Genomic DNA, 19,796 nt, shown 5'->3' on the forward strand with positions numbered 1-19,796 from the left:
CCTGGCACGAGGACGGACGTTGGCCCCTAAGTTGAGGCAATAGGATTGTCCAGGATTACGGCACTGCTATTTTAAGGGATCGAATTTGGTGTTGATTATTTCAAAAGCAATGGATTCTCCGCTCCTTATTCCAAGGAGGAATGGCCAGGGGCAGCCTGTGCTTCCTGGGACACCACCCAGCCCCTCCTGGGTGACTCGGGAACATCCCAACCTTCCTTGTTCTTCCACTCTGACACAGCACTTGTGTCCCAGGCAAGGGGACATTATCTCCTCAGGAAAATGTTCCGTGAAAAGAGGCTCTTGGTAGTAAAATAAGGCCTGGATGAGTTTCCAGCTTTGGTATCACAAGGGGCTTCACCTCACCTTGTTATTGTTTTATAAGGCAATTGTGTTTATCCTGTTAACAGTGAGAGGGGGAGAAAAAAAAACCCAAATAAATGTTGAAAGGCCCAGTGGATCCTTTTGGAAATCCTTTTGGCATCCCTGTGCCAGATATGTTCATTGGCTACTCCAGAGGAGTTGGGGAAAGTCAAGGGGAGTTTAAGGCAGGGAAAAGTTCTTTCCCAACCTGCTACCGAGGCCCTTGAATGTCACCTCCAGAGCCAGGGGTGGATCCCAAGTTCAGCTGCTGGGACCCTGTGTCCCCAGCCCCTGCACCCTGCCCTTGGATGCTGCCTTCACAAGTGAAACGAGTTCCATGCAAAATCCTGGTCTCCCTCCTCCAGTGCCATCTGCTCCTCCATCCTTATCCCCTCCCTCCACCCCTGATCCTCTTTATGGCCTCTTCCAACTGATCCAAATGTCCCCCAGCAAATCTGGGTGAATCACCATGCTCGGGGGGGGGGGGGGACCAGGTTCATCTCCCATCTCTGTGGTGTCCTGTGTGGGGCAGTTATCCCTGTCCCCATTGTCCTTGCATGTGGCTCCAGAGGGAACAGCAGCACCAGCAGCACTGAGGCTGGCTGGCTCCTCAGTGGTAAATTCACAACAAAACCCTTTAGCTCCGTCTGGGAATGGTTCTAACTGGAGCTGTCAGGAATAAGCTGGGCTTTTATGTCTATTTAATACTGTGCTGACCCCCAGCCATGGCTCCAGCAGGAGCAGGATGGGAACAGGGTGAGATGGAATGGGATCACTCTGGAGCACGGGGACACTCCAGAGCACAGGGACACTCCAGCCCCAGAGACATCGGGCAGGATCCGCTGCATGAACAAACAGCGCAGCCAGCAGGGACAAACCCTGGGCCCGTCCTTTCTGTGCTGGACATTTCCCTGCCCAGACGCACAAACCATCCCTTTGTGCAGGACACAAACAAGGGCAGGTTCCTGGCAGGACACAAAGAATGGATTCAACATCGGGATCAGCTGAGCTGTGCGTATGACACGGCCTGTTTGCCACCACCCCAGCAGCCCCCGGCCCCCGCTCCAGCCCACGGCCTGCCCCGCCTGTGTTTTTCCTAAGAGAAAACCTGGAGGTTTTCTCCAGGAAGGAAGAGGAAGGCTGAGTGGGATATGGACCAGGGGGCAAATACACCAGCAATGGCTTCATGGGAGCTGTGCCAGCACTTCCCAGCACATCCTGACGCAGCTGGTGGGGACACACCGCGTGCTTCCACGGGCGCAGGGAGCGTGGGGCACTCAGCCAAGGGACCGGCCACCCCACCAGCCCTGCAACTGCTGCCCCACTCTGCCCTGTTCCCGTGCCGTGGGCGAGGCACAGGGAGCTTTCCAGGGTGGGGAAAGCGATTCCCAGTGGGCATCACTCAGGAGTGGGTGCTGACCCCTCACCCTCTGGGCTCAGCATTTCAGCCCCACACAGGGGATACGGACCACACACAAGTCAGCTCCATCCCGGGGTTCATCCCTGCCCCAGGGTTCATCCCCATCCCGGGGTTCATCCCTGCCCCAGGGTTCATCCCCATCCCGGGGTTCATCCCTGCCCCAGGGTTCATCCCCATCCCGGGGTTCATCCCTGCCCCAGGGTTCATCCCCATGCCGGGATTCATCCCCATCCCAGGGTTCATCCCCATCCCGGGGTTCATCCCCATCCCAGGGTTCATCCCTATCCCGGGGTTCATCCCCATCCCGGGGTTCATCCCCTTCCTAGGGTTCATCCCCATCCCAGGGTTCATCCCTATCCCGGGGTTCATCCCCATCCCAGGGTTCATCCCTATCCCGGGGTTCATCCCCGTCCCGGGATTCATCCCCATCCCAGGGTTCATCCCTATCCCGGGGTTCATCCCCATCCCGGGGTTCATCCCTATCCCGGGGTTCATCCCCGTCCCGGGATTCATCCCCGTCCCGGGGTTCATCCCCATCCCGGGGTTCATCCCTATCCCGGGGTTCTTCCCCATCCCGGGGTTCATCCCCATCCCGGGGTTCATCCCTATCCCGGGGTTCATCCCCGTCCCGGGGGTCCCGAGCCCCTCCCGTGGACACGCACACTCCCTCACGCCGCCAGGGGGCGTTCTGCTCCCCCACGCCCGGGGGGCGGGGCCAGGCCTGGCCCTGAGCTCCCATTGGCTCCTCCCGGCAGGGCCGCGTGCGCCCGCCAAAGCTTTCCGGGCGGGAACAGGGGTGGCGGCGCGTTCCGGGTGGTGCGTTCCGTTCCGCCCCCCCACACCCCCCCCTCCCTCGCCCCGGGAGCGGCCTCAGCGGCGGCGACGACGGCGGGAGGGCCCGGGGGCCGCTCCGGGCCGGGCCGCGCCGCGCCGGGCCGCCCATGGAGTCTCTCGTAGGTAACGGCGGGCCCCCGCTCGGCCTCGGGAAAGTTTTGGCGGGGCCGGGCCTTGGGTCATGGCGCGGCCTCAAGGGGCGGCGGGGGCGGGTCCCGGTGTCGGTCTCGGGGTGCGGGTCCCGGTGTCGGTCCCGGAGGTCGTCCCGGGGTACAAGGGTGGGTCCCGGGGTGCGGGTCCCGGTTCAGCCCGAGGGCCTGCGGGCCGGGGCCGGTCTTGGGGCCGCCCCCCGCCCGTTCTCGGCGCGGAGCCCCCGGGCTGAGGCTGCTGGAACCACCGCGGTTCGGGGCTCCCCGGGGAACGGGCGACCCCGGCTGCCCCTGGGGCAGGGGAGTGACATTTTCCCGGTCCCGGCGACTCGGGGCCGAATCTTGGTAGTTGTGTTCCCCTGGCAGCGCCGGGGTACCCGCACGACTGCCCAGTGCGGGCTGCGGCCGCTCCCGGGGTCCCTTGCCGAGCAGGGGAGAGCCGTGAGCTGCCGCCGAGTCCGTCGGCAGCGAAACACGAGCTCAGAAACAGCCCTGGAGTTTGCGAATCCCGGTCCATTTCCCAGGAACGGGAATTCCTCATCTGGCTGATTCCCGGCTGCCTCGCCTCTCTCCGTGTTGTCGATGCGGGCGAAGAGCAGCTCCCGGCCCCATCGCCGGACGGTGCCCAGCTCCAGGGAAACTCTGCTCCGTGCCCTTGGCAGTCGCTCACGGTAGAGGGACGGAGCCTCCCGGGAGCTGAGTTCGATCCCAGTGCACCGGGAATGCTGCAGGGCCCCTCGGCTTTCCCGTCGGTGAAATGGGTACTCGGGGCTGCTCCGGGACAGAAGCCAGGACCAGAGATCTCAGGGTTCCTAAAGGCCTTGTTGGAGCTGGAAAGTCCAGACTTCCAGCTGTGATTCTTCACTCTTAATTACTGTTGTTTTTTTTCTTCCTGACCTGGCACATATCTATGCTGAGTCGTTTTTTAGGGAAATGGCATGTTTAAGCTGCTTAAAGATGGTTTTGTGCTAAACTTCTGGAGTGGAGATGGTGTGGCCACTTGTGGATGCAGTGTTGGATGTGTCTGTCAGGACTCACAGCTGGATCCAGGCATCCCCGTGCATGCTTCAGGTGTGAGACCCTTGTCAGCCCCTCCTTTAATATTCAGGACTCTGCTCTTCCCTGGTGCCTTAGTATTGGTTGGTTCGGTTTTCTGTTGGAATTTATTTGATTTTCTGCTGGTGTTTGTGGTGACTCTGTGCCACTCAGTGCTGGGATGTGGCTCTGCTCCCCGTGGAGGAGCACTGGGAGATGCTATGGCCCTCAGCTCTCATAGTCATGAGTTATATCCTGAACTCATCCCTGCAAATGACTGAAAGTGGATTTTCCTTGCAGGCAGAACGCTGGGTTGGAATATCCTGGGGAGAAAACACGCTAAATTTGTGATGGAGCTGCTGTGACCTTGATTGTAGAGGGGACACTTGGAGCATCCCCCCGGGATACAGGCAAGGACAGCATGTGCCAGGCCCAGCTCCTGCAGAGAACCAGGGTCAGGCTGGAAATAGGTACGGCCTGGTTTAAGGAGAACTTTGCTCAGGGAAGGGAATTTCTTTGGTGCAGACACTGAGAAAATGGAGTTTGTTATGAGTGCTTCATTAGAGAATCCTATAATTTTGGGAGCAAGAGGAATGGATAACCAGGAGGGATAATGATGGTGGGACAGAGCCTGGATTTGATGGAGCTGCTGTGTTTGTGTTGGAGGCTTGTTGGGCTTTTATCTGGCTTGGAGGTGTCAATCTGGTGGGTTCTTCAGCCCAAGGTTCAGGATGACCTGGGTGTTGGGAGGAGACCAGCTGTGTCTGGAGCACTGGGAAGCAGCTGGAGCTCTAGAAAAAAAATGGGATAAAGCTGTTCATTGAAGCACTGAAGCTTATAAAGGTGGGATCATTTCTGTAACTGTCACTTCACTCCCACTCCAACTTCTGAGCACCAGCGTGGTTTTAGGAGCCCCTTTTCCCCGCTGGAAAAGCTCTTTTGCAGGGATTAAGCGCTGTCCTTTTGGATTGTGCTAAAACTGCCAGAGGTTCCAGAGCCTGCAGTTCCCAGAATGCTAAATCTTGGAGAGCTGCTTCTACCAAGCATGAGGTGCAGCCACAGAGCCACATCCAGCACCACCACAGCTGCCTGTGCCATCTCTTCCCAAACATCCCTGTCCTTCGCTCTCGGCCTGGCTTCCTTCTGCACTCAGATCACCCCTCCTTGGGGCTGAGGGGCTGATGAGCTCCAAGGATGTCCTGCACTATCTGTTTCATCAGGAATAGCTGTTTTCTGTTGATGATGGTGATGGTGATGAGCCGGGTTGGCTCCCAGGCTTGCAAGAGGCAGGAGCTGCGTGGTGTGTGTGCCATGCCAGGAGCTCGGTGACCACAGCACAGGTGTCAGCTCAGGATGGGTGTGTTAATCCTGGCGCGGCGTTAGGTAACCTGCTGGGCCAGGACAGGGATGTGGCACGCCATGGAGGCAGCCCCCACTGTTCTGGGGAGCAGGAGGAAGCCAGAAACCTTCAGGAGCATCAGGACATGCTTGCTTGAAGCTCACGGAGAAGCTAATTTTTCTCATTGTTCCTCCTGTAGGGCTCAGGTTGGAGCTGCTCCCTCGTCCCAGCGTGGCCTTTCCCTTTGGGACCCCCCTGCTTAGCCCTGAGTGCTGCCAAATTTCAGGGGTTTGGAGGATTTGGGGTTTAGGAATTTGATGTGTTGGTTTGCTACTCGGCTGCAGCTCCCCAATGGTGGGAGCAAAAACATCCATGTGGGTCTGGCAGGATTAAATTTCCCATGGGTTTGGGCACCTAAGGGTCTGGCCTGGAGTTCCCCTTGTCCCTGTGGGGATGGGATGTGGCAGAGGGGCTGGGCTGGGAGGAGAGCCCTGTGAGTGGAGTCCTGGCTTCCAGCTTGCTTCCTGCCCTCAGCAAAACATCACGTGGCAGGTCCGGGGGAAAGACGTCAGAGTTTGCTGCTCCTAAAATATTTCTGGAAGTAGCTTTATAAACACACGGGAGCCACTGGTCGTGGCCGACCTTGGGTCAGGATTTGGTCCTAACAAAGAGAATTACTTCCTCTTTCTGCAGCATGTTTAGCACGATTGAAATATAACAAAATAGGGGGATTAAAGCCCCATAAATTCTAATGTGGAGCTTTGAATGGATCCAGTTTTGCTGCTTGACAGTTGGTTCAGGGGAACTGCCTCAGTTCAGCTTTCCCAATGGTTTGTTTCCCCCCAGGATGGAGCTGAGAGACATTGAGCTCTTGGACCTTGTGTTGTCTCGAATTCCTCCCTCAGTTTCCTGACTTCTGTGATGGTGTTGGGGCAGGGAGCACAGTCCTGCCTGTGGAGAGCAGGACAGGGATGCTCCACCTGCCCCTGGTGCGTCCCTTCCTAAATCTGGTATATGACCACTGGAGTTGCCTGGGGAGAGGCCATAGGCAGCAAGAGAGAGCAGGCTCTGGAGTCCTTTATGACTTTCCCGTTATTTTGGATGGGCATTTGATATCAAAGGTCTGAATTCCTGTTAGGAAGGATTTGCAGGCTGCCAAGATTGACTAAAGCCAGCTTTGCCCCATTCCCAAAGGTGCAGCTGTGCAGATTCCTGCTGCCTGGAAGGCTGAAGGTTGGTGTCAGTGTTGGGTGGATCCCTTGGCACGTTGGGCTGGGGCTTTCACTCACTTCCCACAGGTGTGTGGCCGTGGAATGCTGTCTGCATGAAGCTCCAGCTCCTTGTGGTCCGAGCGAGGTGCAACTCCAGCACAGCTGAATTTCCACCAGGAGTGTTGCTGTGCTCAGGCCCTGTGGAAGTGTGGGGGGATATTTGTTAAACATTTGCTGAAAACCTGCTGGTGTTTTCTGCAAAGAACTGTTGGAATCGCTGGGGACACAGGAACAACTGGGCTTAGTCCTAAATACATGTTTTCTGCATATTTCTGCTTAGAATGTGCTGGGAACACTCACTGTGGATTGCATCCAGCCGTGCTGCGTCCCCGTGTGCTCCTGGGGGCTTTGAGGGGTACTCGGCACCTGCTCTGTTGCTGGGGGATGGATTTGCAGTTGTGGATCTCCTGGGGCTTGGATTTCCTACCTGGGCTCATATTTCTGACCTGTTCTGGAAGGAGGGAAGAGGAGAGAGCATTTCCCTTCCACAGGGAAAGGAAATAATCAATAACTCTGGGGTGGGGACATTTCTCCGTCCGATCTCTCAGTAAATCTCCAGCAATCTGTCACCTCCTCGTTGGATCCAGAGTTTTCCATCTGTGTTTTCCCTGGCATTTTTGTGCACGCGGGAGTTTGGAATGCCGTGGATGAGGGGTGGGATGTGCTTGTTCCCTCCCCAAACCTCCGCTGTGTGTGCTGAGTTTTCATTTTCGTTGGAATTCCACACCCACCTGAAGGAAGCTTTACCCATTATCGCAGTCTGGGGCTGCTCCTTGTTCCTGCAGCTCTTGCCAGGGATTAGAGGATCCAAACTTGCGGCTCCTAATTAGGGATGTTCCCTAAATTGGTGGAGTAAGAGCAGGAATCACTGCCAAATCCTGCTCCCAGAATGTGCTGGGCTTTGGCATAATTTCTTCCGACGCAGCTCCCGCCTTGCTCCGGCCGGGAAGGAATACAAAGCTTTTCTGGGAGGAGGAACTGAATAAGGACTGAATGTGAGAGTGGGAATGGTGTTTCTCCAGCAAAGCCAAGAAATTCCATGTTAAGGACTGGGTGCAACGGTTGCTTGTGGGGAGTTGTGCTGTTAGGGAATTTCACCCACCTTTAAGGATAATCTTGGAAAAAAAACATTTCAAGGCACCGGGGGGTTTTTACCCATCTTTAGGGATAATCCTGAGAAGGAGACTTTATTTCCCAGGCACCAGGAAAACAACCAGGTTTGTTCCACACAGTCCTGAAATTTGCTCTTGTACCTGATATACCAGCACTTCCCTCTCCTAGCCTTTCCAGATTTTCCACTTCCAGATTTTTAGCTTGACATTAATTCTTTTCCCATTCTTTTCTCTTCCTTGGTGGCAGAATTTTTATCCCAGCCATCAACTGCAAAGCACCAAATTCCATGGAGCACTTTTCTGATCTGGACTCCCACGGATGAGGCTGTTCTTCCTTTCCCTCTCTGCCCCGAGGAATGCGGAAAATCAGGATTTGGAGGCATGGCAGGAGCACACGCCTTCTGCAGGCACAGAACCTGACAAAATCCAGATTTATGGACAAGATCTGTGGTTTTGTTCCCTTGTGGGAAGCTCTGGAGCTGAAGGAGCCCGGCAAGGGGCTCAGGAGTAGAAAGGAGCTCTGTCTGGACATTGATTTTGTCTGCCAGAGCAATTGGAATTGTTTGGTTTGGTTTGTTTTTTTGTCTGAAAGGGGCTTTTAAAAATGTATTTTCCTTTGGACAGATCTCCTAGTTCTAGTATTTTGTCCTTCCTTCCTTTTCCCGGCCTCACAGCTGGAGTGCTTGGAGTGGGATGGGGACAGGGATTTGCTCCCTGTAAATGTACAAGAGAAACTTCCTGCTTTCTCACCGCTCCCAAATATTCATTTATTATGTAATTTATTCCTGGATCCTTATTCCTAATTTGGAAAAAAAGCCCCGCCACCTTTGAGATGAGAATTGGGTTTAGTTTGTGAATTTTCCGAGCAGATGCCCGTTGTTGGTTACAGCAAAGTGGGAGTTGTTCTCCCAGTTCCTGGAGGATGAAGCAGCAGTCCCGGAGCCCACTTAATTTTGGGAGGAGGTTCATTCCCTCGGCCCATTGCCCACGGGGATGTGCAGCCCGTGCTCTCGGTGTCATTGCCAGGTTGATGCCGAGGAGCCCGTCCGGTGCCTCTGACTCCGTCTGGCCTCGGCTATGGACATCGTTCTGTCGGATTTTGTTCGCTCAACGGGGGCAGAGCCGGGGCTGGCCAGAGACCTCCTTGAAGGTATGGAAAACTGGGAATAATGAGGGAAATGCCCGTGGCGGCTGACGGGGAGCCGGGAGGAAAGAGGGTTGGAAGAGGGCGAGGGAGCTGGGGGCTGGAGTAGCTTCCCACGCGCGCGTTTAGGGAGCGCCTCGGTTTCTGCACCGGGTGAGGGTGACCAGCGCTGCTCCCTCCCCATCCAGGCAAGAACTGGGACCTGAGCGCGGCGCTGAGCGACTTCGAGCAGCTCCGGCAGGTGCACGCCGGGCACCTCCCGCACTCCTTCGGCGAAGGCCGCGGGGCCCGGCCCCCGGAGCGGGAGGCGGCGCGGCCGGGGCGGCCCCCGCTGCGGCGCCAGGACGACGTCGTGCAGGGTGGGTGTCCCAGGGGCAGAGGCGTCCGTCCGGTCTCCCGTGCCAGAGCCGCGGCGGTTTGGCGCTGGCCGCTCTGGGATTTGCTGCTCCTGCCTCACTTTGTCGTTTGCTCTTCCTTCTTTCCCCCAGAGAAGCGCCTGTCCCGAGGCATCTCCCACGCCAGCTCCACCATCGTGTCCCTGGCCCGTTCCCACGTCTCCAGCAATGGCAGCAGCAGCGAGCACCTGCTGGAGATGCCCATCTGCACCTTCCAGCTGCCCGACCTCACCGTGTACACGGAGGATTTCCGCAGCTTCGTCGAGCGCGACCTTATCGAGCAGTCCATGCTGGTAGCACTGGAGCAGGCTGGTGAGTGCTGGGTCCGTGCCGGTGCCGTGTGCCACGGGCAGCTTGGGAGCGTCACCCACGGGAGCACCCCGGGATATCACACGGGTGCTGGATGATGACCAGCAGGGAATTGCTCCGTTTTTATGACCTGGTGCCGAGTAGGAGCCGCTTCCCTTCACCCATGGAAACGGAGTGTAAATAACGCAGGGCCGTTAGCGCTGCGCACGGTCGAGAGGGAAAACACCCCAAAACTGGCGTTGTCTCACCCCCGGAGCATCCCAGTGCTCCGTCCTGCCGGTCCTGTGGAGAGACAGGGAAGGGGGAATTCCTGTGCAACACATCTTGCTGACAAATTTTGCACTGATTGCGGACCCTGGAGGTCGATGCTGCTGCTCCATTGCCTGCTGGATGCCTGGGGAGGAACCCCATGCTTTGCCTTCTGTCAGATTCCTGAAGACTGCTAAGGGATGAGGGAATGAGGGGGACATCCATGCTGGCAGGGAAAAACCTCATCTCTGTCACCAGGAAGGTTCCCATGGGCAGAGGCAGGACACGTGAGGGATCTCGGGAGGGTTTACACCCCCTCCTGTTTCTGTGGTGCTGCACATACCAGAGAACACGTTATCCTTAGGGATAACAGACACTCTTAGGGCCCAACTTTTGCCTCTCCTGCTCAGGAGTTGCTGTAAGAAATATTCTCATGTTTTGGGAATGAGCACTTGATCCCAGTGATCCCATTACAGGGCGACGCTGTGCGGTGACAGCAGAGCTGCTGGCTCTGGTGCAGATAAACCCCAATGGAGCCAGGGGTTGGGTTCCTGTGTCCCAGCACAAATGGGGTGAAGAGCTGGGGGTTGCTGGGTGCTTCATCCGTTGGCTGGGGGCACTTCCAGGTGTGCTAAGATGCTGTTAACAGGAAGGAATTTAGAAATTCGGAGTTTCAGAAAATGCCTTTTTGGAGTCTTGGGTGTCTGTGGGTTGTTATAAATGAGTGTTTTGTCTGTAACAAACAGAGGGTTGTAGTGCAGCTATGAAATATTCCAAGCTGGATTCCAAGTAGGTTTTTGAGCATGGTGCTGGGATCTGCAGAGACTCCCGTTATTAATTTAGCACACACCATCCTTAGGGGATTAAGGAATTATTTTATAGCCCAATAAATGTTCAGATCTTCTTCCCCATGTATTCAGAGGTTCTGTTACACCATTGTGGCAGAGTAAGCACTTTGAAAGTGGCTGTAAACTTCAGTGAGATCCTCTGGGAATGCTTTGGATGTGCTCAGAGTGGTATAGAGAGGTCTTGGTGGAGCCAAAACCTCGGCCCTCAATGGAGTCTTCGTGTCCTTTGGCACAAACCCTTGTGGATGAGGAATCAGGCCTTGCTCTGAGCTGGGAAGCTGCAGAGTGGGTTTGCTTGTGGCACAAGGGGAGGAGCATGGTGCTTTACCTGAGGATATTAGGGGGAAGAATCGTGAAGAGTTGGAAGATCCTGATCCTGGTCCTTCACCTCTAGCAGGGGAAATCCTCGGTGGTCTCTGGCTGCCACACAGGGTGGCCAGCAGTGTCTGTGTCCGTGTTGGGTCCCTCGAGATGGCTTTGGGAGCCATCCCTGGGACACGCCCTGTGTCACACAGCAAGAGCAGATTCCCATTCCTGGTAGCCTTAGGGAAGCCATTTGTGGTTTGGATGAGGCAATTCTCCCTCCAGGCTGCGCGGAGCCATCGGTTCCTTCCCTCTGCCATGAGCTGTTCAGGTGGCTCCTGCTGGGAGATACAGTAGGATTTCCCCAACCACCCTGTGGGGACAGACTGGTGTTGGGGATAACAGGGTCATGGTGCTGGATGCAGAGGGAACCTCTGAATGCCACTGGACTTTTCCTGTGTGCAGAAGATCTGTTGCCACCATGGCCGTTCTGGGAAGATCCCTCAGGCTCCTAAATCCATTTGGTTTCTCTGCAGAGCTCTTAGGTCTGGCTCTTAAGAGCCACACACAGAGAAATGTGTTGTTTTCAGGACTTCTGGGCAGCCTCTTGGCCTTTCCTGTGCCTTGGAAGGAGGGTTGGGCGTGTGGCTCCTTTGGAGACTTCTCTTGCGTAACTGGAGTCAGTGCAAACACTTGGGCACAGAAATACCTCTCCAAGGTGTGTCCCCTCAGACCTGACTTGGGCAGAGGTTGCACAACCTCCGAAGCACCAACCGGACACGCAAACTCTGTGGGAAAGAGCATCAAATCCTGCAGGGATGAGGGAAAATGGACAAGAAGGAACTCTGGGTGCCGCCCCCGGCAGCATTGTGTGTGGGACAGCTCCTGTGAAGCACCGTGTTTGCTCCCCTGGCCCTGGGCCACTTGGCCAGGCTCCCGACTCCGCCGTGCCAGGAGCTATGTTGAGGGAACAGCTGGTCTCTCCGTGCAGAGCCATTGTCCCCAGGCTCAGTGCAGAACTCTTCCAGCTCTGGCAGGTCCCTTTCCTGCAATAGGGACAGGAATGACCTGCCTGTGTCACACTGAGCTTTGTAGGTTTTGTTTTCTAGTGTCTTGGGATGTTTTAACCCCTGTTTTCTGCATCCAGCTGCTCTCCCTGAGGTTGTACAAAGCATTTCCAGCAATCCCATGTCTGTGTACTGGGATCCCTGGCGGGGATCACGCTCCAGAGGAAGGACAGGCTCTTTAGAAACGATGGGAAAGGGCTGGTTTCCTGAAGGAGCAATTTAAACACAACTTGGAAGCCTAAACAGCCTCATCCAGCCAAACCCCTGCCGGTTGCACTGGATCAAAAAACTCCTGGAAAATATGGCAGCTAAGGAGGGATGTTGAAGGCAGGGTGAGACATGGACAGGGGCGTTCAGAGTCCTGATCCAGGCAAGCTTTGCTCCCTTGGGAAGGGCTGACTCTCCAGCCACACTGGGCTCACTGGGAACTTTTTCCTACCTTTTATTTTTAGTTGCTCTTGACTTGAATCACCACAATGACCCAAAACTCCCGGTCTAAAGTACTGTTGGTTTGCATTTGCAGCAGGAAAGCTGCTGGGATCAGCAGAAATCCTGGACTACTCTTCCTAAAAAACAGTGTTTCCCCAGAGCAGAGAAACTCAGCCATGAGGGTTGAAAACAGAGGAATTTGGTTCCAAGAAGCAGAAAAAGGCTGGTTTTCCCTGGAGAAGTTGTTTGTGCTGGGTGTTCCTGGAGGCATTTTCAGCCTGATGGGCTATGGGGGGGGGGGGGGGAGGGGGGTGTGTGTAAATAAGGGATGTGGGGGGAAAAACAGGTAGAGGAGAACTGGTCTGAGTGGAAGTCCCAGCTCCTATTTGTGTGTAATTCTGATTTATGTGACCCTCAAATTCAGCCTGGTCTTTTCGTGGCATCCCGGGGGAGTTTTACAGCTCTGGTCTCCATTTTTTGTTGCTTTGTCACTGTCCCGACTCTTCCCCCCAGTCCTGGGACGGGTCTGTACCTTCCCTGTACCTGTCCAGGCACTCCCCCGCTTGTTCAGCTGGCTTTTGGCCGTGGTTTCAGAAGGACTGAGCCCCATGGTGCCCCCCAGGGTCCCCCAGTCCCGTGCTGGGCCACGGTTTCATGCACTCCCAAATCTCCCCAGGGCGTCTCAACTGGTGGGTGACGGTGGATCCGAGCTGCCAGCGCCTGCTGCCCCTGGCCACCACTGGCGATGGGAATTGCTTGCTCCACGCTGCCTCCCTGGGTAAGGCTTGGCTTAATCCCCAGGGAAACAGCCAACCAGTCCCTGGGCAGGAGCAGTGCTCGGGCTCTGGGGGAGTGGGATGGCTTGAAGGGAAGGGGCTGCCAGCAGCTTGTACGCTTCTCAAATCCTTCTCCCCCTCTGTCTGGCACGTTTCCCTGGATTCCTGAAGAAAATGTGGGATCATGGAGCAGCCCCTTCCCTTCTCTGGCACATCTGTGCGGGGACCTCAGTGGGTCAGGGAGTGACACTAGCCCCTCCTGTCTGTTCCTTCTCCCTGCAGGCATGTGGGGCTTCCACGACCGGGATCTCATGCTCCGGAAATCCCTGTACACCCTGATGGACAAGGGAGTGGAGCGGGAGGCGCTGAGGCGGAGATGGCGCTGGCAGCAGACGCAGCAGAACAAGGAGGTGGGAGCCCTCTGAATGTTGGTCTGGTCCCTCTTTGCCAAGGGGAACGTCCTGGGACAAAACATCCCCTGGGTTTGGGAGGTGCTTCCTGTCGGGTCTGGAATTTTGGGCAGCTCCCTCGTGGGCCATTGGACTGTGCTGTGGTAAGGGGTGTCCTGCAGTCAGAGCTGCAGCAAAATTAAAGGTTCTTGGGACAGGTGACAGGACAAGGGGAATGGATTTAAATTAAGAGGGGAAGTTTGGATGAATACTGGGAAGCACTTTTGAGGACATGGTGCAGAGTACGTTGATTGTTTTTGCTTAAACCCCTAGAGAAAAGTTCTGCTGCGGGTATAAACCCGTGCTGGAGCAACTGGAAAATCTTTACTTGGAGGATTTTGGGTTCTTTTTGCTGTTTTTCAGTCTGGCCTGGTTTACACAGAGGAGGAGTGGCAGAAGGAGTGGAACGAGCTGATCAAGTTGGCGTCGAGCGAGCCCCGCGTGCACTACGGCACCAACGGCGGCGGCTGCGGCGGGTACGGAGCAGGGAGCACGGCCAGGGGGAGAACAGGGAGTGCCTTCCCTCGGGGCACTGCTCTCCTGCTGCTCCAGGGCAGGGCAGCCAGTCTGCCTTGGTCTGTCTGTCTCCTTGGGGTTTCAGGGGAAGGACATCCCGAGGAAACACAAGGCACGTGGAGCATCCTGGGAAAGGATTTTGGTGCTGCACGGCCTCTTCTGTGGGGTAGCACGTGGATTGAGCAGGGAATACATCTTTACCTTGTGTTTCCTTGTGTTGCTTGCTCTGAGATGAGAGAATAACAGAGCTGAGAGTTTTTGCCTCTCACTTCGGTTTCAAGGACACTTTCCTGCCACAGATTTCCAGCTCCTTAGATAGGGGACTCCCATGCAGCAGCTGGGCATTCCTTGGGCACAAACTCTTGTCTTGGAGCAGGACATTTTGGGAATCCACATCTAAACACTCAGATTAGTGCTGAGACCAGCCTTAGCGCTGTCCACCCGCCTCTGCATGGCTGACTGTGAAACCTCCTCCTGCTGTTGCAAAGCAAATGATTGAATATCCAGGGGATGGCACTCAACTTCTCCTTTCCCCAAGGGTGGAGAGTTCAGAGGAGCCGGTGTATGAGAGCCTGGAGGAGTTCCACGTCTTTGTCCTGGCCCATGTGCTGAAGAGACCCATTGTGGTGGTGGCAGACACGATGCTGCGGGACTCGGGCGGCGAAGGTGACACCTGCCTCTCTTCCCAAAGTCTGATCTGTCCACCTTTCCTTTCTGCCCTGTATTTTCCTGGGGCTTCTTTACCCCCGAGGCTGGACCTGGAATTGGGAATGGTGCAGGGGGGAAGATTGACCTGGTACAGGTAAAACCCACAGAGGGGCCCAGGCCAGGCCAGGCTCCCAACTCAGTTTCTGCTGCTTTAAGGACATCCATGCAAGGCTTTTCCATTTTCTACCTCTTTTGCCCCTATACACACATTTAGAGATGGGAAAATCCGTTCCCTGGGTAGTGGATTTTCCACCATCAGCTTCAGTTTCCTGTCTGAGAAGGTTAATCGATTTCCATCGTCCTGTGGGCAAAGTTTGTCCTTTGGGGGAGTGAAGAGGAGGGCTTTTTATAGAGCATACCAGTTCACTCTACATTTTAAATCCTCCTGATGTAAAATAAACATCTGTTTTGGGTTGTGGTTTTGTTTAATGTCCCCTGAAAAGACAGATAATTGCAGGTAAGCCCTTGACTGAGGCAAAGGGCTCATTCTGGAGAGCTGCAGCACAAACAACTCTGAACTCTTGAACCTGTGATCAGAACTAACTGCTCTCATTTATTCCCAGCATTTGCCCCAATTCCCTTTGGAGGGATCTATCTGCCCCTGGAAGTCCCGGCCAACAAATGCCACCGGTCTCCATTGGTTCTGGCTTATGACCAAGCCCATTTTTCTGCCCTGGTCTCCATGGAACAGAAGGAAAACACAAAGGATCAAGGTGGGTGATGAGATTCAGGTGAACAAAGCACTGAGGAGGAGGACTTGGGAGTGCTGGGGGGGAAAAAACTGGCCAGGACCTGTCAACATTCACTGTCAGTCCAGAAAATCAACAGTGTCCTGACCTTGGAGCCCTTCCAGTGCCTAAAGGGGCTTCAAGAGCTGCAGAGAGACTTGGGACAAGGGCCTGGAGTGGCAAGACAAGGGCAATGGCTTCCCACTGACACAGGGCAGAGTTAGATGGGATATTGTAAAGAAACTCTTTCCTGTGAGGGCTATGAGGCGTTCCATGGTGCTCTGACAATTCCGTGCTGGCAGTCCCTGGGATTTGCTGTCAGGCCATTCCCATCACAGGGGATGGTGCTCCTGGTGGGTGCTCAGGTTGGCTCCAAGTGTGGAGTATTTGTCCTTTTGGGCTGTAAATGTGACATTTCTGTCCCGGGGCAGCTGTGATCCCCCTGACAGACTCCGAGCACAAGCTGCTCCCCGTGCACTTCGCCGTGGATCCTGGGAAGGAGTGGCAGTGGGGGAAGGACGACAGTGACAATGTCAAGCTGGCCAGGTTGGTGATCTGCAGGTGATCCAGGGTTTGGTTCTATGGAGGGTCCAGGTGATCTGCAGAGAGGTCACGGGTAAAGGGGTCAATCCTGACCCCAGCTGGGATTTCTTGTGCTAGATGAAAGTTGTGCCCAGGGAATGACACTGTTCACAGGGACGAAGCAGCTTTTCCATCATTTTCCTTCATTTTGATATGATTTGGGTGGGGTTGTGACATCTCGTGAGCTTTGTTCACACATAGTAAGTAGATGATGCTCCAGATCCTGGAGCTCTGGGTTGGGCGTAGCCCAAGACACCAGCAGCAGTGGAGGATCTTTTGTCATAGTAGCACAAAAAAGGTGTCTTTTTCCATTGGCCACCAAATCCCTGTGTCGTGGGTCCCTGGAGCAAGGATGGTGGTGGCTACCAGATCATGCCTGGTTTGGGTGAGACTCTGGGCAGGTTCTCACTGTGATTTGGTCCCAGCAGTTCCTGTGGTTGAGGCAGAAGCGTTCTGATTCTGACACCGAGGAATGTGATTTCTCCCTTTGGGTTTTTGTTGAAAGGAAAGCTGCATAATTGTCCCTTTTGTGCCACTGGGCCTGCTGTAGGAAAACAGCCATTTAAATACATAACACAGGGAATAATGTAAACATGGGTGAAGATATTTCCAGGTGGAAAATTGAAATGGCTCTAACTTGTGGTTTTAACCTGCTCCAATGCCAGCGTGACACTGTCTCTGGAAGCCAAACTGCACCTGCTGCACAGCTACATGAATGTCCGATGGATCACGTTGCCTTGTGACATGCAGGTAAAGGGACCTGGGGGATCTTCTTTACCTATGAATTATTCAACCCTCCTCCCTACAGGGAAGCTGGTGTAGGGCCTTACCTGAGGGCTCTGCCTCATGTGGGGTTCTGTGCCCACAAGAATTGTGGCTGATCTGCTCTGAGAGCGGGGAAGTGACTCAGTTTTGCGGGTGGGCACCTTTTTCCTAGAGCTTTCCATGCCTGTTTTCAGTGTTCACACAGCCCAGAAGCCCCCATGCCCCTCAGGGATGCCCAGGCAAATGGGAGCTGTTGGTTTATGGCCACCTCAAGACTGGGACAAGTCTCATCCCCCTCTTCCCTGGCTTTGCACCTGAAACGTTGGGCAAGTGGAGGTATCGTAGAATCACAGAATAGAGTCATAAGATCCTGGAATATCCCAGGTCATTTAGGGATATTTAGGGATGTGCAGGATGCACTGGGGACACGCCTTGCCGAGTGTGTCCGGACGCCTTCGTGTCCCCTCCGTGTTCCAAGCAACGCCACCTCCTTTGCTTCATCTTCCACTTGAAAATCTTTACCCAGGGAGTTTCTAGACTTTGATATTTTTATTTCCTTCCTCCCCAGGCGCCTCTGGCTCAGCCAGAATCCCCCACGGCCTCCGCAGGTGACGACGCTCGCTCGGCAGCGGAGTCAGGCGAGTCGGACAAGGAGTCGGTGTGCAGCAGCTCCACCAGCAACGGCGGCACCAGGGCAGCCAAGGACAGGGAGAAACCCAAGAAAGAGCGGGAAAAGGAGAAGGAAAAGGATAAAAAACGGGCAGACTCGGTAGCCAACAAGCTGGGAAGCTTCGGGAAGACTCTGGGCAGCAAACTAAAAAAGAACATGGGGGGCCTGATGCACGGCAAAGCCGTGAGGGGCGGCATGAGCAACGGGCAAGGAGACACCCTGGAGAAGAAGAAGAAAGGATCCCTGAAAGCACGGAAAGACAGCAAAGAGGAATGTTCACCAGGAGACTTAGCTCCTGCAGAGAGAACGTGTCCAGGTAAAGCAGCCCTGGAGAAGCCCTCAGATCCCCACAAGTACAGCAGCGACGTGCGGCTGAGCCTGAGCATCCTGCGCGCCGCCATGCAGGGCGAGCGCAAGTTCATCTTCGCCAGCCACCTCAAGACCAGCACCCGGCACCAGTTCCAGGAGGAGATGATCCAGAGGTACCTCCTGGATGCTGAGGAGCGTTTCCATGCAGAGCAGAGGCAGAAGGAGGCAGAGAAGAAGGCACCGGGCAGCGCCGCCCCGGCCAAGAGGCCAGAAGGGGAGGCGGGCGCCCAGAGGAGCGAGGAGGCGATGCCAAGCCCCGTGTTCCCCCGGCCCCTGGAGCCAGCCGTGGGTGCTAAAACGGCCGCTTTCCCCGCCGGCTGCTCGGGCGTTTTCACCTTCCCCAGGCCCTCCATGGGCAGTGCTGAGGGGCTGTACCCACCCGGGTGCCCCGAGGGCCGGCGGCAGCTGGCGGGGGGGCCCTGTGGGAGCCTCCCCCCCTATGCCACCCTGCCCCGGCACCACCAGGGCCGGCTCGGCCCCTGCCCCCCCGGCCCTGCCCACCTGGGCTGCTTCTCCCCCACGGACATGGACGTCCAGCCTCCCCTCCTCCCTTCAGAGGGCAAGGGCTCCGGCTGCCTCCCCCCGCACAGCAACGGCTGCCGGGAATTCCTCGAGCAGGACAAGGGAGGAACAGTGGATAAAATGAGAAGCCAAGCCGTCTACAGCATCCAGCAGACCAAGTGCAAACAGCCCAACTGCAGCTTTTACGGACACCCGGAGACTGGGAATTTCTGTTCCTGCTGTTACAGGGAGGAGCTGCGGCGCAGGGAACGGGAGGCGCTGGTGCACAGGTTCTGATGCTCCCCCCTGTGCGGATCCGGACCCGTGGAACGTGGGGAATGCAATAACAGAGATTCATTTTGGTTTTACACCCACCCACCCGTGCTCCTCTCCCACTCTGCAGGATGTGGGAGCAGGCGTTTGGCCACATGGGCTGGGAGTGGCGTGGGGCTGGTGGGGTTGATGGGTGCAGGAGGGACACAGGAGGGGAGCCAGCCCCTGCTTTCCCAGAGCCCCTGCGAGGGAGGAGGAGGAGGAGGAGGAGGAGGATTCCCAGGGGTGCCTGGGGACAGTGGGGGCTGCTCGGGTCAGAGCACAGGGTGAGGGGGGAGAATTCCTCAAAAACTCAATAACCCAGACCAAAGCTTTGGGAGCGGGCAGGGGGAGCAGCTCCCACCAGGTCCTTCCCGCTTCCTGACCACCTGGGACGGAGCAAAAATGCCCCATTTTGAGCATCGCAAACCTTTTAATGGAGTTTTTTAACGCTGGTTTTATTCTGTATTTCTTCTTGCTGGTACTGAGCGACAGTGTGTTGGAGTTGGACGTTGGTGAGGTGGGTTGGATGCCCCCCCACCCAGTCCTGGATGACTCCAAGCACCAGGACAGGCTCAGGCCTCTGTTGTCCCCTCTCCTACTGACGAGCTCAACTCTGGTTTTAAAATGTTGTTTTTAAACTCTTTCTGAGGTGGGGGCAGCCAGGGGGACTCCCATCGCTCAAGGGATTGGAGGTTTCTCTTCCTGTGCAGAACCCCCAGGCCACAGGAGAGCCGAGGCAAGATGCTGGGTCACCGTCTCCTGCCAGGAATTCCCAGTGGCGTGGGGCAAATCCCCCAGGAATACCCACTGGAAAGGGGTCCCAGAGCACCCCCAGTCCCGGGGTGGAGCTGGGGGGTCACGGCCCCACGTAACTCCTACTTGAGCACAGCTACTCTGTACTACCTCTGATCCTGATTAACTCGGCTCCGTTGTGCTGAGCCACCAACTGACCTTTAGGCTGCAGAATTAATCCATATTTTTGATAACAGGGCTAAAAAGCAGAACAATAAGGTAAAATCCTCCCGTGACTAACATCCCATGCCGTTCCTGACCCCATCCCGGCCCCCCTGGCTTCCAGAGTGGGATTCACTTTAGCACTGCGATGTTTGCACAGAACTCCTTGGGTTTTTTGGTAACTGCTGCTCCCAAACTG

General features: G+C 55.8%; 1 protein-coding gene across 3 annotated transcripts; it reads left to right on the forward strand.

Annotated features, from left to right (window-relative positions):
• Window positions 1-2,661: 2,661 nt before the first annotated feature.
• On the forward strand, window positions 2,662-18,811 carry OTUD7B (OTU deubiquitinase 7B). Of its 3 annotated transcripts, XM_062511538.1 has the most exons (13): window positions 2,667-2,737; window positions 4,099-4,268; window positions 7,768-8,670; window positions 8,853-9,023; window positions 9,153-9,371; window positions 12,941-13,042; window positions 13,323-13,450; window positions 13,853-13,965; window positions 14,544-14,671; window positions 15,277-15,426; window positions 15,873-15,987; window positions 16,689-16,773; window positions 17,357-18,811. In XM_062511538.1, the coding sequence occupies exons 3-13, from the start codon at window positions 8,598-8,600 to the stop codon at window positions 18,623-18,625; spliced, it is 2,553 nt and encodes an 850-aa protein (XP_062367522.1). In that variant the 5' UTR covers window positions 2,667-2,737; window positions 4,099-4,268; window positions 7,768-8,597; the 3' UTR covers window positions 18,626-18,811. The 3 variants fall into 3 exon arrangements, with proteins under 3 accessions (XP_062367524.1, XP_062367522.1, XP_062367523.1); XM_062511540.1 differs by lacking the exon at window positions 4,099-4,268 and having other exon boundaries at window positions 2,662-2,737; window positions 8,547-8,670; XM_062511539.1 differs by lacking the exons at window positions 2,667-2,737; window positions 4,099-4,268 and having other exon boundaries at window positions 7,307-8,670.
• The last annotated feature ends 985 nt before the right edge of the window (window positions 18,812-19,796 follow it).

The sequence above is a fragment of the Cinclus cinclus genome, chromosome 31 (genome assembly GCF_963662255.1).
Source record: "Cinclus cinclus chromosome 31, bCinCin1.1, whole genome shotgun sequence".
Classification (NCBI taxonomy): Eukaryota; Metazoa; Chordata; class Aves; order Passeriformes; family Cinclidae; genus Cinclus; species Cinclus cinclus.